The 14,279-nt window shown below is 38.0% G+C and overlaps 1 protein-coding gene across 1 annotated transcript; it reads left to right on the top strand.

The window, feature by feature from the left end:
- Positions 1-1,232: 1,232 nt before the first annotated feature.
- LOC115924129 (nociceptin receptor-like) lies at positions 1,233-2,255 on the top strand. The gene has a single exon (XM_030985940.1). The coding sequence runs from the start codon at positions 1,233-1,235 to the stop codon at positions 2,253-2,255; it is 1,023 nt and encodes a 340-aa protein (XP_030841800.1).
- Positions 2,256-14,279: the final 12,024 nt, after the last annotated feature.

The following is a 14,279-nucleotide window of genomic DNA, read 5'->3' as shown; positions in this document are numbered from 1 at the left end:
TAGATAAATGTTTCTTGAGCTATCAATGCAATTTAATTTGTTACCACAATAATGTGAATACACATGAATTTAACAGGATAATGTTCAGAAGTTTCATGAAACATCTGAAACAACAAGTTTCCATATTTACAGCATTTTGTTTACTTTTTACAAGTGAATGCTACAACGGTACAACCCGATCTTAAAAATTACCCCTATGAAAAAATGGAGCAACCCAAAAGAGAGCTAAATGTCTATGTACAGGATATGTGATGTTTCGAGTCTGCAGGAATAATCCATTCAGAGGTAATCTGAATAATCTAGCGTTGATTCAAAAGAGAGAAAAGAAGAAGAAGAAGATCTTGAGTTACGTCAAGGGAGAGAGAGGGAGGAGGTGAACTACGAAATAAACCAGATTCCTTTGTTGTTGCGGACTTGTCAAACAACTTTAAAAGCACGACAATTCGATAAAGGGGGCGCCTATTTTAGTTACTTGTTCAGAACGTATTGATTACACGAAAAGAGATTTGGGGAATCAGAAAACGACCAATAAGAAAATGTTTACAGACACTTTGCTATATATGCAGCGCATATACTCGAACATTGTCAAAGATGTATACTCTTCCCAGAATGATACATCCATCTTCCGCCAGCATCTTGCCTCTTATATAGTTTCGTACATGTATTTAGCAATAAAACTATCACAGTGTATTATACTATTCATCGAGCCTACAACCAGCGAAGAATACTCTAATTTTAAAGGTACGTACACAGTTTTAACGCGAAAACAAAATCGCGAACATTTATTTTTCTTGCCGGAATACTGATTATGCTTATAAGTATCAAATGATGAATGATAATTTGGTCAAGAAAGGCTGACTATAGTTATATTCATAATAATATAATGATAACTGATAGGGCATTGACACATATAAATTGTGGCTCCCTATTAACGATCCACAAGTATTTTACTTCTTATTTTACCCCTCAGTGTATTTTAATTCAATATGTGCCTGCCTGTGCACTTTCTTTTAAAAACTGGAAAATGGCGCCACATAGGCTAATTGCTGAGATTCCTCATTCTTGGATTATATTCGTTTATTCATTTTCTCTTGAATTATTTTTCTTCTTTTCGTCTTGCCTTTCGACGCATGTGCATGTCAACTCATTTTATTTTAATAGTGAAATCGCGTACAACAATTTGATCCTTTTAATTATACCTTTTTGTATTTGCAGAATTTAAATCACGGAGAATGAATGGTACGAACATTTCTGATGAGAGTGAATGGGAATGGGCTCCATTTATGTGGACATGGTGGGTCATAGTTCAACTCGTACTTTCTATAACCGGTATGGTCGGAAACCTTCTCGTCATCGCCGTGATCGTACGCCGACGTCGCCCTGTCCAGTTCACGGCCAACGTTCTTATCGGCAGTCTTTCAGTAGCCGACTTCTTGACGTCGTTCTGGATGATACCACGCCCCAGTTTCATAACGGTGCCTCCAAACTGGAAGGGCATGCTCTACTGCCGGATCGAGTATTCAAATATTTTAATGTGGATATCCGTGGTTGCTTCAGTGTTCATACTCACCGTAATATCCGTAGAGCGGCTAGTTGCTGTCAAGTATCCGTTCCGATTCAGGTTTCTATTCACAGTCAAACGATCAGTCCGCCTAGTTGGAATGTCCTGGCTCGGATCCGCCATTTTGAATCTCTACATTCTGACTATTTCTAGCCACGACAGCATGCACTATACCTGTGTGACTAAATTCCCGACACGCGGAGTGCACGTGACTGCGGGAGTCCTGCTTTTCATGTTTGAATACCTGATTCCAGTCTCCATCATGACCGGCAGCCATTTTGCCATCATCCGGGAACTTCATGCTCTGGCGCGGAGTTTTCAGGTCAACGGACACGTGCCCCCACCCTCGCTGAAGCTCTTACAGACAAAGCAAAGAATGACACGAACTGTTCTAATTGTCGTCGTAACTTATATTGTCTGCTGGTCGCCGGATCAAATTTGTTTCTTTCTTTTCAACCTCGACCTTTATCGAACCTTCTTGTACTCGGACCTTTACCGGATATTCGTCTGCTTAGCTTTCGTATATTCTTGTTCAAATCCAATTATCTATTCGGTTAGAAACAAAAAGTTTCGTACAGCGTTGTTTGAGTTTTTGTGTGTTTCTCCATCCAAAAAAAAAAAGGCTTCTCTCGATAAGAATTTTTCATCGTTGAAGCAATTGACACTTCGCCAAAATACTTTCGGACCAAGATAGATTGAGGAATTACACGCAGGTAACATTCGCTAATAATTTACACACAGAGTCTTAAATCGATCTCTTTGCATGACGGTCTTTGTTGGCATGACGTCACGGTCGTAGAAATAAATGAAATATAATACAATCCATTTTATTCAGTTAACAACGTCATTGAAATCAGAGAGTTTTTGAGAAAAAAATCCGAAAAGAACAAGGGGTAGGATAGTAAATGATGATTGTTCGTGACGTACACACAGAGAAATAAAATGTGTTTTGGGGAGTAAAACGAAATTGGAAAAATAGGGCGCCCCCTATTACAACTTTTAGGGAGTAAAACACGGAAAAATCATTTAAGGGTGTAATTTTACACCCTATTTGTGAGTGCATATGCGCTACAGCAATGGCTCACCGTGTTGATATAGGTACTGCCAAATAAAGGGAAATTAGCATAATTGACATATTTTAGTCATGTTGGGGGAATTATCATGTTTCATTTGGGCATATTATTTGTGTGAAAGTTATCTGATCAAGAATAAGGGGTTGTACCCCTTTTGTACCGAAGGTTATATTTGATAACTGACTAGTACATATTTGCCTTCTTATACGTGTTCGAGAAGGCAGGATTGTGTATTTAGGTATTTCCACTACATTTGATCCATCCAGGCCAGCCTGCACTTGTCTTGAGTTCACACTAGCTGTTGTTTAGGTATTAAGCAATAAAGCTTTTCGACATGTAACTCGTAAAACAGGTGAGAGCAATGACAGGTAGACAAAAGGGTGATAATCAGTGACTATTAGGTGAATAGAAGCAGGGATGATTGATTGCGTGAGGGATGATCAATTGGTTGATGCTGTGCATAAGAAATCATAACCTTGGGGTGCACATGTACACCTTCTTGTAAGGTGTAAATTTACTCCCTACATTGGGGAGTAAATTTACTCCCTGAGGGGTGTCACTTATGCGACAAGCATCTTACTCCCTATAAATTTAAACCTCTTTTTCTCTGTGTGTACAATATGGCGCTTTCCGATGTAGGACAATTATCTCAACGCCCGATTTTTGTTTTAAGGTTGCTATTATTATTGAGTATTAAATTTGAAGTTTGTTTAAATTCGTTTCGCTTCATCCGTTTTGATTTGTTAAGAACATTTTTAGTAATGTGGTGAATGCATTTACTATTGACATTTTGAAGGTTAATTCCGTGGACAAAAAACCTTCATTGGGATGAATATGAGATGTCATATGTACTGTGACACCCCGTAGATGGATAGCCGCCAGTAGACCATATTCGGACACGCCAGTGCCCTGTGGAGTTGTGGGTCTAAATTTCCAAAAAAGATATTAAATTGGTCAATTAAATCACTGGCCAAAGTACTGACATTGTCAAAGACTATATGAAGAGCTTGATTCCAAAATGAGCTAAATCCATATTTTATCAAAATTGGGTTATTTGTCTTAAAATAATGATTTCCTACATGGGGACAAAATGCACTATATCACATTCGAAAATTTCACCAGGAAGTATGAAAACATTTAGGTACAATATCATGTTTCATTCCAAAAGGAGCTAAATCCAAATCGGTTTCATTCCAAAAGGAGCTAAATCCACTTTGGGTACTTCTGAGTAAATCACCTTTTTTATTTCTCCACTTTCCCTTTAGCCATGTACCGTCATGCTGTTATATATCTTAAAGGTGTCGTCCTTGACCAATAATATATGATAAGAAAAACAATCTACCAGTTACTTGTGATTTTAACAATTTTTTTTAGATTTTGTGGATTTAGCTCCTTTTGGAATGAAACGGATTTACCTCCTTTTGAAATGAAACTGTGATATGTTGTTTACTTTCTTTTCAAGAAGCGTCAAATCTCTTGAAACTTAGATTTTATTAATCGTAATAACTATTTAGATCCTCGCTCGTTAAGATTGTACACGTATGAATGTTTATATTAAATGCTGTCACAAATTCTTCCAAATTCGGATCTTAACCAGATCGTATGGTCGTTTTTACTCCTCCGTCTCCTCCTCTCCTCTCTTTCTCTATCTCTCTTCTTCTCTCTGTCTCTCTCTATCTCTCTCCCATCTCTCTCTCTCTCTCTCTTTATCTCTCTCTCTCTCTCTCTCTCTTCCTTTCTCTTTCTTCCCTCCTTCTGTCCCTTCCCTTGTATCTCGACCCTCTCTATCCTCTATCGTTTCGTTTACTCGATTATCTTGAGTGTGATTTTTGTTCGTGCTTTCAATCAGGTCACCTTAAACTGCTATCACGTAAAACCTCACTCACATCCAACCTATGATCGTATCAGAGAGCAGAATATAATACCACTCAAAGTAAGTAGAGGATATGAATTAAGGTAGAGGTCGTAGAAGAAATTAGAACCCCAAATTAGATTTTGTCCCATATCTTGAGACAAGAACAGATAATGCGGAGCGAGCAAACTAAACATGGTGTAAACTTTGGGTATTTGTACTTCAAACATAATTTTTGACATGTTTAGTGACACCTTGTCAAGCTTTTGGAAACACAGACCGTGTTTGGTGTTGGACGAAGAATAGGACGTGCTTATCATACCAATGGCTTAGTTGTCGAGTTTGGTTTGGTAAGTGGGGACGACTTGGTCAGATGTAGAATCAGCTTTATTTATTTTACCGTTTCCCTGCATGCGACGTACGTTACACCAACTTCCCCACGTATCATTTTAACATTTATATCTTAGTTGCATATGTACAATCAAGCATTAGGGTAATCTGAGTGATGAGATTGTTGCAAATATATTTTAAAAAGCTTTTCAAAAAAAGAAGAGAGAAAATAGATAACACGTTATGAAGGCTCATCGATCATTGGTTATACATGTATATGGCTTGCATTCAACCAACCCGACCAGAGAACAAGTCGTGCTAAACGTGTTTATCTCACTTTAAAAAAAAAAAAAATTGTTTTTTGTTTGTGTTCCACTTCTATTTCCATGATGTTTGATTTTGACTTTCCATCTTTTCATTCGTACGTGTCAAATAGAATGTTAACTTCTGGGAAAGATGAAAAATGATTTGTGAGCTTTTTCATTCACTTTATGTTGTGGAATAATATAATTGGAAAATTTCCCCTGAAAAGTATGGTTCTTTAAATGCCCTCGTACATTCGAAATATGACAAGGTGTTCGGACCAACTGTCATTACTATGTCTGTGTAGTCCTATATACCCTTTTCTTAAACTTTTGTCTTCTTTAAAACTGGTGTTGGTTTCGTTACCTCCAGTGCAATTGATGACTGCGGACCATATGCATGGACGAAACGATCTGATTGGTTACGGATACCGTTCACGTGGTCTTGATGAATAATTAAGCACGCAGCTGGTGGCGGCGTACGTATGTTGTCAACATTTATTTATGCATGCATGCATGCTCACAATTTCACAATTCATTGAAGTTAGCATCACATGAAAAGAATATAATATAACAAATCATTTTCAATTTTACAATCCATTTTAATTGACTTCACGTGAAAAAGAATATAACAATGTTTTATCAAAGACAAGTTGCAACTAATATACAGTATAAAGAATGAACGCACAAAGGTGATGAAACATAAGCAAATAGAGCTTGAATCGTTACAACACCTTTCAAATATAAAATAAATGACAAAAAATATTCCTATTCAAATTACTATTTACAAAGAACAAGAAAAGACAAAAATGAGACGGACACCTGCATGCAGTGCATATTCACCAACGCACTTGCAAACATGTATTTTTTTTGTTTAATTATGATAGAGCAGCTATAAGCCTTGAATAATGGCAATTAATCAATATCTTGGACAGTCATTTATTGTCATGAGTGCGTCAGGCATCCTTCATCAACACTGCGGCATAAAGCTCCGTTCACCATGTGGACATACAGGAAGATAAGTGTGCGTTTTTTAATGTTTGTTTGCCTAGTTTGCTTGCTTTTTGTTTGTTTGTTTTTGTTTGTTTGTTTTTGTTCGTTTGTTTGTCACGTCGGAATTGAGGCCATCGAAATATTTTGATATTCATCGTAGACGTAATTCTTAATACCGTACATCAGCAGATCAATTATATTACAAAATTAATTAAACACGTTCGCAAATACTCTAGACATCAACCTCAAGCAAATTTCAATACTCTCGTCCGTTACCTTTTGAATGTGCGAACATTACAAAGAAATAGTACGTAATCGGAACATGCTTCATATAGGTAATACATGCAGTACTGGGCAGGGGCGGCGATTTCTTTTCATGACCGGGGGGGGGGGGGGACGAAATGTGAGGGACGAGGGTGCAGTGGCGTAATGAGCAAAAACGTTGGGGGGGGTAGAAAAACCGCATTACCACCACTCTCACATGTTACGCAGGCCCTGGGCGGTATTCTGAACATTGTTGTAAGTATTGTGTTATCTTTTGTTGTATCTACCAGAGATAACACAGCGCTAATATTGTTGTAAGTTGGTATTCTGAACATTGTTTTATCCCTGTGTTATCTCTTGAAGGACCGCCTCTATCTTATCTTTGACCACTCTTGACACGCCCATTTTTTTGGACCCTACCAATCAAAATCTATTTTATATAAGCATGATAAGTAGGTCAACCAAAAGGAGTACTTTATGCTACATCTTCGCGGCGCATACTAATCTTTGGCGTAATTAGTTAATTGAGCGCTTATTATATATGCGCGTCCTCATATGCGCTGAGCATGTGGCACATGGATCATAAAGACAAGTCACGCTTTCAAGAAACATCACAGAGATGAGAGCATTAAAATCGTCATATTTTAGCATGTAATTTCTTAGAAATTTCTCATCTGTGATGTCTCCAGTCAACACACAACCTTCTTCTAACTCGTCTATTGGCACTAAGTTGTTCTGGGCAAGAAAGATTGCCGCTATTATATCACCACGAAAGATACAACAAACCCCTACCTGTTGTAAATATTGTTGTAAATACCATGCAAGATAAGATAAGATAAAAGATACAACAACTTTCAGAATACCAACTATCTCGACATATTATCTCTCGTGCGCATATGCAAATGAGGATTAAACGCCACTTTATTAATAATACGCACAATTACAAGCGCACCAAAGTATGAGCGCAGGCGCGGCCAATGAGATGAGAGAAAAGATACAACAAAAGATAACACAAAAGTTACAACAATGTTCAGGGGCGGTATTCTGAACCCTGTGTTATCTCTAATATTGTTGTATCTTTGAAGATAAGATAAAGTTGTTATTCTGAACATTGTTGTAACTTTTGTGTTATCTTTTGTTGTATCTTTTCTCTCATCTTATTGGCCGCGCCTGCGCTCATACTTTGGTGCACTTGTAATTGTGCGTATTATTAATAAAGTGACATTTAATTCTCATTTGCATATGCGCACGGGAGATAATATGTCGAGATAATTGGTATTCTGAAAGTTGTTGTATCTTTTATCTTATCTTATCTTGCATGGTATTTACAACAATATTTACAACAGGTAGGGGGTTGTTGTATCTTTCGTGGTGATATAATGGCGGCAATATTTTTTGCCCAGAACCAACTTCGTGCCAATAGACGAGTTAGAAGAAGATTGTGTGTTGACCGGAAACATCACAGATGAGAACTTTCTAAGATATTACATGCTAGGATAGGACTATTTTAATGCTCTCATCTTAACCAATATAGTGAAAGCGTGATTTGTCTTCATGATCCACATTTAACAGCGCATAATGATGACGCGCGTAATAAGTGCTCAAATAACTAATTACGCCCAAGATTAGTATGCGCTAGGCGCATCTTCAGATATGGCATAAAGTATTCCTATTGGTTGATCTACTTATCATGCTTATATAAAATAGATTTTGATTGGTAGGGTCCATAAAAATGGGCGTGTCATCAATGGTCAAAGATAAGATAGAGGCGGTCCTTCAAGAGATAACACAGGGATAAAACAATGTTCAGAATACCAACCTGTGTTATCTCTGGAAGATACAACAAAAGATAACACAAAAGTTACAACAATGTTCAGAATACCAACTTTATCTTATCTTCAAAGATACAACAATATTAGACATAACACAGGGTTCAGAATACTGCCCCAGGCAACGTTTTTTTCAAAGTGGGGAGGGGGGCTAAGTATTTACGATCAGGTAGAGCAAAGCGAGCGAAGCAATGGAGCGTAAATTGGCGTGGGGTCCAGGGGCAAATCTCTGGCGGGGGTCAAGGGGCGGAGCCCCATGAAACTCAGGGGTTTTAGGCATCTAATTGAGGTGAGATGAGCATCCATGGGGCAGATCCCCCGGGAGTTCAGGAGTTTTAGGAATTTAATTACGGTCAGAGTAGCACATTTTTATACCTTATTTGTGACTTGCACTGACATGCAGGTCACTAATTGGAGTGGGGTACAGGGGGCGGAGCCTCCAGAAGCTCAGGGGTTTTAGGCATGTAATTACGATCAGATGAGCATCCAAGGACCGCCTCAGGGCATTTAATTGGTGGGGTCCAGGAGGCAGAGCCCCCGGAAGCTCAGGGGGAAAATGCCATTTCAGCAACATTTGTAAATCACTGGTATCGAATTAGAAATAAACCACGTTTTAATTTAATTTTTTGAGGGAGAACTTCCCCCAAGCTCCCCCCCCCCCCCCCCATCACCATCAATACGCAAGTGCGAGGGAGCATAGTAAATGAGAGGGATGAAGGTGACGGAAGTTACTATCCTCTCACAGGTTTTGAAGTTTTGGTTGTATCAAAAAAACTACATTCCTTAGCAAAACTATAGTATAAAAACAAGCAATATACTTTTTCCACACTTCACTTTTCTCGGTATTTACTTATACATTTTGAAGGATATTATGCGAGGAAGCGTAGCTGCTGAGTGAGAAAATTTTTGCATTTTTATTTGTCTAAACGCTACACTCTTCGGCCCTCCAGAGCCTAAAAGTGTGTTGCAATCTTTAGTCAGTATTTGCTATACATTTTTGGGGGCATTTTTTTCAAATTTTGAGGGGGGGACGATCCCCCCCTAAACCGAATTGATCGTTGAGTTTTATTCTATTTTCGGACAAAAGTGTCTTCCGTTTTCTTCAGCAGGACTAAATATACATGCTGGTGAGCAATACAGGCATCCGTAAGCCTATTCGGTAGTAACTATCACTGCGTATCGTGCCTATGCTATAGCACTATCAAGTAGTTAGAAATGTCGTATAATGATGATAAGCTTGTCTACCCCAGCATTAGCCAGGTACTCATTTACCTCTGGGTGGAGAGTAGCAAAATTAATGTGGATCAATATTGGGTGCGTTTATTGACCAAATTTTTGCCTAGAATCAGGTTTCTCAAACGTCTTTCAGGCAAATTTAGAAGGTGATAAACGCAAAGCCCTATTTAAAGGTCTTTAGATATGGGCATATCTAAAGACGCAAAAAGGTGTTTTGAATGTGACATACAGCCAGAATCACGTTTCTGAGAGATGATAAACGCAAAGCTATTTTGAACCCCACATACAAATCGGACCACCCAGGTTAATTTCCGGTTCCGAGGCTAGTGCGCGCCATCTGTTGTGTACAAGCATGTGTGTGTAGATGACCTCCGAGAAACTGTCTGCTTCCCGGGTCAAAACAGCTGCGCAGACACAAGGCCTTTATTTTGAATCGTGAAGAGACGATAAACGCGACATCCTGCAAATCACTTTCGTATAGTGGGGTTCGATAGTGGGGTATGATAGTGGGGTACGATATGTACATATCTAGTGGCAAGACCCAATAAACGCACCCAATGTCTTACCAAAGGGAATTAGTGCCGAGCTGCACTGTAAAAAAAGAATTTGTTCATTGGTAATTTTTACGTATTTTTTCCATATAGAATTTATTTGAAAACATTAGTTTTGCCACTTACGCACTAAATTTAAGTCTTGTTAACTCAAACTTTCAATTTAGTAGAACATACATGGAATATTTAAGTAAAATCAAATACATAAGAACTTTAAGTAATTTCAGCTTGTATTAATTTAGTAGTTTTAACTCAAAATCAGAAATTATACGTATTACTCAAACAATTTATGTTGATTATTCTTATTTTTTAAAGTAAGGACCGATGCAGTGCGTAATAGAAATATTTACATAATTTATTAATATTCATTAAGACCAAATTAAACTCTTTTTTAAATAAAACAATTATTTTTTGTGGTTGAATGAAAATTTAAGGACTTTAAAACGTTTACTAATTCATTTAACATGGCTAAGCAAAGACAAGACAATTTTTAATTGTTACCCAGTTCAAAACAAATCAAAACTTGATTTTTCAGGAAATTGTCAACCAATTTTCCTTTTAAGATGCTACGATCAAGTATATATAAAATTTGGAGCCTTTCAATATGTGTCGAATTGAAGCGTATGTAATAGTTTGTGATGGTGGTAGATATATATATATATACGGTTAAATCTTAAATAGAAGTAGTGTTAGTGATTAGTGATTAATCTTAAATAGAAGTAGTGAATGATTAGTGGATGTTACTTGTTAGATTAGATGGGTACCAAATCGTGCAATATGTAATCCTATCATAGCTTTTTTTTAATTATCTAAAATGATGACAATACTTAAATTATTTACGTTAATGTAACTTGATTTAACTGAGTAAACATTTATTCAGCAAAATAAGTAAATTCTACTTAAGATGCCGTAGGTAATATTTACTTAATAAAAACAAGGCAATTCTTTTCCTCAATTTTATTGAGTTATTTCGACTATTATTTTTTTACAGTGTGGGGTTCGCACCATTAACCCTCGGATTGAGAGTCAAGTGAATGAACCACGATACCACGATATTTTCCCAATATTATTATGTTATCACTCTTATATTATTATCTTCTTTTTTCACCTCGCCTTGATTCAGCTTATTTTAGGGTTGATGTGGTTCGCTGTGAGATGCATTCTCTCAACAGGTAAATCACAATCAAACCAATTATCATTACTGCCCCACCTCCAAATGTTTTTTTTTTTTTGCCTTCAAGTTATGTATAACCATGATTATTCGCAATAAAATCATTCAATCATTACACTGCAATACTATCGTGCATCGATATATATGTAGGATTTACCCTTTTTCTGAAAAATCACATGAAAAAAATATTCAGGAAAACCGGATGACAATAAAAATCGAAATCACCCTTCCGTTGAGTACTTTTTTCTGACGTAAAACTGCTTCAAAAATGGATGCGGTCTCCGGTGCGCATTTATAAGAGTGATGTTGCATAAACAAATCAATAACCAAATGAAAAATTGCGTTTCTTTAGTGAGAGAGACATGCACTAATTGCCTACATAGACTTGATTAGTAGGTCTACATGTATAAGTAATAACATCTCGGCTGCAATTGAAATTTATATCGTGGCATCACTTGCATGTAGGCCTAAACGATTTTGTTTTGCCTAACGTAGAACTGCGTTTTATACCACTCACCAGGCGCGTACGCAGGGGGGGGGGTGTTTGGGGGGGTTAAACCCCCCCTTTGGTATTTTTTTTTGTGTAAACCCCCCCCCCTAAATCACCCTAAACCCCCCCCCCTTTGGATTTTTTTTGACCTTACCCCCCCCCCCCAACGGAGCAAAATGTCAAATTTTCAAATTTCGAGACCCCCCCCCCCCCAAAAAAAAAAAGTGACCTCTTACACCCCCCCCCCCCTTATTCAGCAGCTGGCTGAGTCGTTACGAAATTTTTCGGCCCGATTTATAAATGTTAAACCCCCCCCCCCTTGAAAAAATCCTGCATACACGCCTGCCACTCACCCACTATGCAATATTTCAAATGCGTTATTAGATGTGTTAATTAAGCCTGTTATAGTTTCAAGTGCATATCCTTAGTAATTCACAGCAACATTTGCACTTTTAATGTTTGCATTCACTTTTGTAAGATATCATTTTCACATGGCGCGTAAAACGTCGAGCCAAAATGACTCCTCGATCGTGTGTTTTCCCTACCAGACCATCAGGGGTCATCGGTGGGCACAGGGCGTGGTTTCATATCTTGCGTGCCGGTAACATCAGGAAATGGTGACGTCATCCGTACCGTCCCCAAACTTACTCCAGAGGCTCTACGGCTGGACTTGCCGTATTTACAAGAAGGACTGACTCATCTCATTTGCAGAATACCGGGTAAAGAAAAGTTAAACTTATGAACAACAGTATCTTTAAGACAATCTAAGCATGTCAAGGGTGCCACCAGGCGCGTACGCAGACGTGGGGGGGGGGGGGGGGGGGGGTCAGAGTTAAACCCCCCCCCCCCCCCCCCTCAATTTGTTTTAATGTGTGGGTATCGGAGGATAACCCCTCCCCCTCACGAAATATCGGTCGGCTTATTTTTCCAATGTCCGGAACCAAAAAAGTTATTTTAAAAAAGGTGCTCTTACCCCTACCCCCCCCCCCCCCCACCTTATTCAGCGGCCGGCTGAGTCGTTGCGAAATTTTCATCAAAAACTGGACCCCCACCAAAAAACAAAAAAATTGGCTCTTTATTCCTTTATTTCAACCAAAATAATATCTTTACTCTTTCTGCTCATGACCTTGTATAATGCGTACTTAGCATTCTGGATCAAAAGGAAGATGCAAAAACATCACTAAAAGATACATTGTACTGCGGTGAGTTACACTACCTAATTACCTAACCTAAAAACTAATTACGAACAAATTAAATTAGAGACACGAAAACAGAAAAAGCAATACATTTTCAATAATTAATTGCATTTTACCCCGGTTCCCAACGTAACAAAATCCTCTGTGTGCCCATGCCTTGAGCTATAATGCATGGCCGTCCAGAGGATTTTTTTAAGTTGAGGACCGGGGTAAAATGCAATAAATTATTGAAATTTATTGCATTTTCTGTTTTTTTTTTTAAATTTATGTAAACTGCCCCCTACCCTAGTCCCCGCTGTGTACAGTCATGGTTCAGTGACAAGCAACGGCCTCGGATCAGAGAGGCCCCAGGATCAAAACCGTGTCGATGTGCTATATTAGTGCCTTTTTGTGGGGCATTAATCCTTATTACTGTCATTTATGACTTAAGGGCGTAGGTCCTCTAGTTGATAAGCATAGTAGCATACACATGCTTTAGTAGTCACCGAAAACACACATTGGCATATTATTATTCAGTTAAATCTGAGAATGTATACTATTATCTAGATCTATTATTTTTTAATTATTTTTAAAATAATTCCGTAAATTGGGGTAAAACAAAAATATTCCAACTTTATGAGCAACAGTGTATATACTGTAAGGATTGCAATATCAACTTGGTAGGAAGGTGACCTGGACCTGCCGGAAGTCGCATGCACTGCACTTAGAAATGTGTACATAGGACTACATTCCAGGTATTTCTTTCAATATTTTTATTAGTGGCGTTCAACCGATGGCAAAAAAGAAAATTTCGCCACCCCTCCCCCTACTACTCCTTGCCCAGCTAGTCTATGTGATTAAACGAGTGATTCGGAGAGAAAAACAAATCGACCAAGTGGTAGTCCCCCCCCCCCCCTCTTTTTTTCTCCTTTAAACACACAATCTCTAAAGCTGTAGATGGGGAACGCAATGCCGAAAACTACGAGTGTCTGTTTTGGTAATTCCGGATAATTGGATAATTTCTTTTTTTGTTACTATTTATTTATTTTTATTCACATAAAACTGCCTATAATATCAGATTAATTGAAATTTTATTATAAGTATAGGCTAAATAATGTGAAACTTCCCAGCTATGTATACAACTTCTTTTATAAGCTTTCGATCATCTTTAAGGGCATATTAGAACAAAGGAAAGATGTGACATATGGTATGCTAAATTTTTAAAGATAATCATGCTCTTGGCAATAACTCCATTGACGAAGGCTTTTTGTGTCAATGGGAATCGAGTAAAAGGGCCTACTTAATGCTGATGTCCCTCAATGCCGCTCCTCAATTATATGAAGGATCTTCTTGCCATGAAGCAGTGTCACATAATTATGGAAACGTTGTATCATCCGCTCAATCTGACTTGCGTGCATAGAACAAATAAGTATTTTTCCATGAAAAGTGAAG

The sequence above is a fragment of the Strongylocentrotus purpuratus genome, unplaced genomic scaffold (assembly GCF_000002235.5).
Source record: "Strongylocentrotus purpuratus isolate Spur 01 unplaced genomic scaffold, Spur_5.0 spur5_scaffold_15, whole genome shotgun sequence".
NCBI classification, from domain to species: Eukaryota; Metazoa; Echinodermata; class Echinoidea; order Camarodonta; family Strongylocentrotidae; genus Strongylocentrotus; species Strongylocentrotus purpuratus.
The sequence above is the reverse complement of the archived record's forward strand: the minus strand, read 5'-3'. Positions and strand labels throughout refer to the sequence as shown.

Excerpts from the sequence above, each read along its gene's own strand:
- LOC115924129 (XM_030985940.1), top strand. The coding sequence starts at position 1,233 with ATGAATGGTACGAACATTTCTGATGAGAGTGAATGGGAATGGGCTCCA.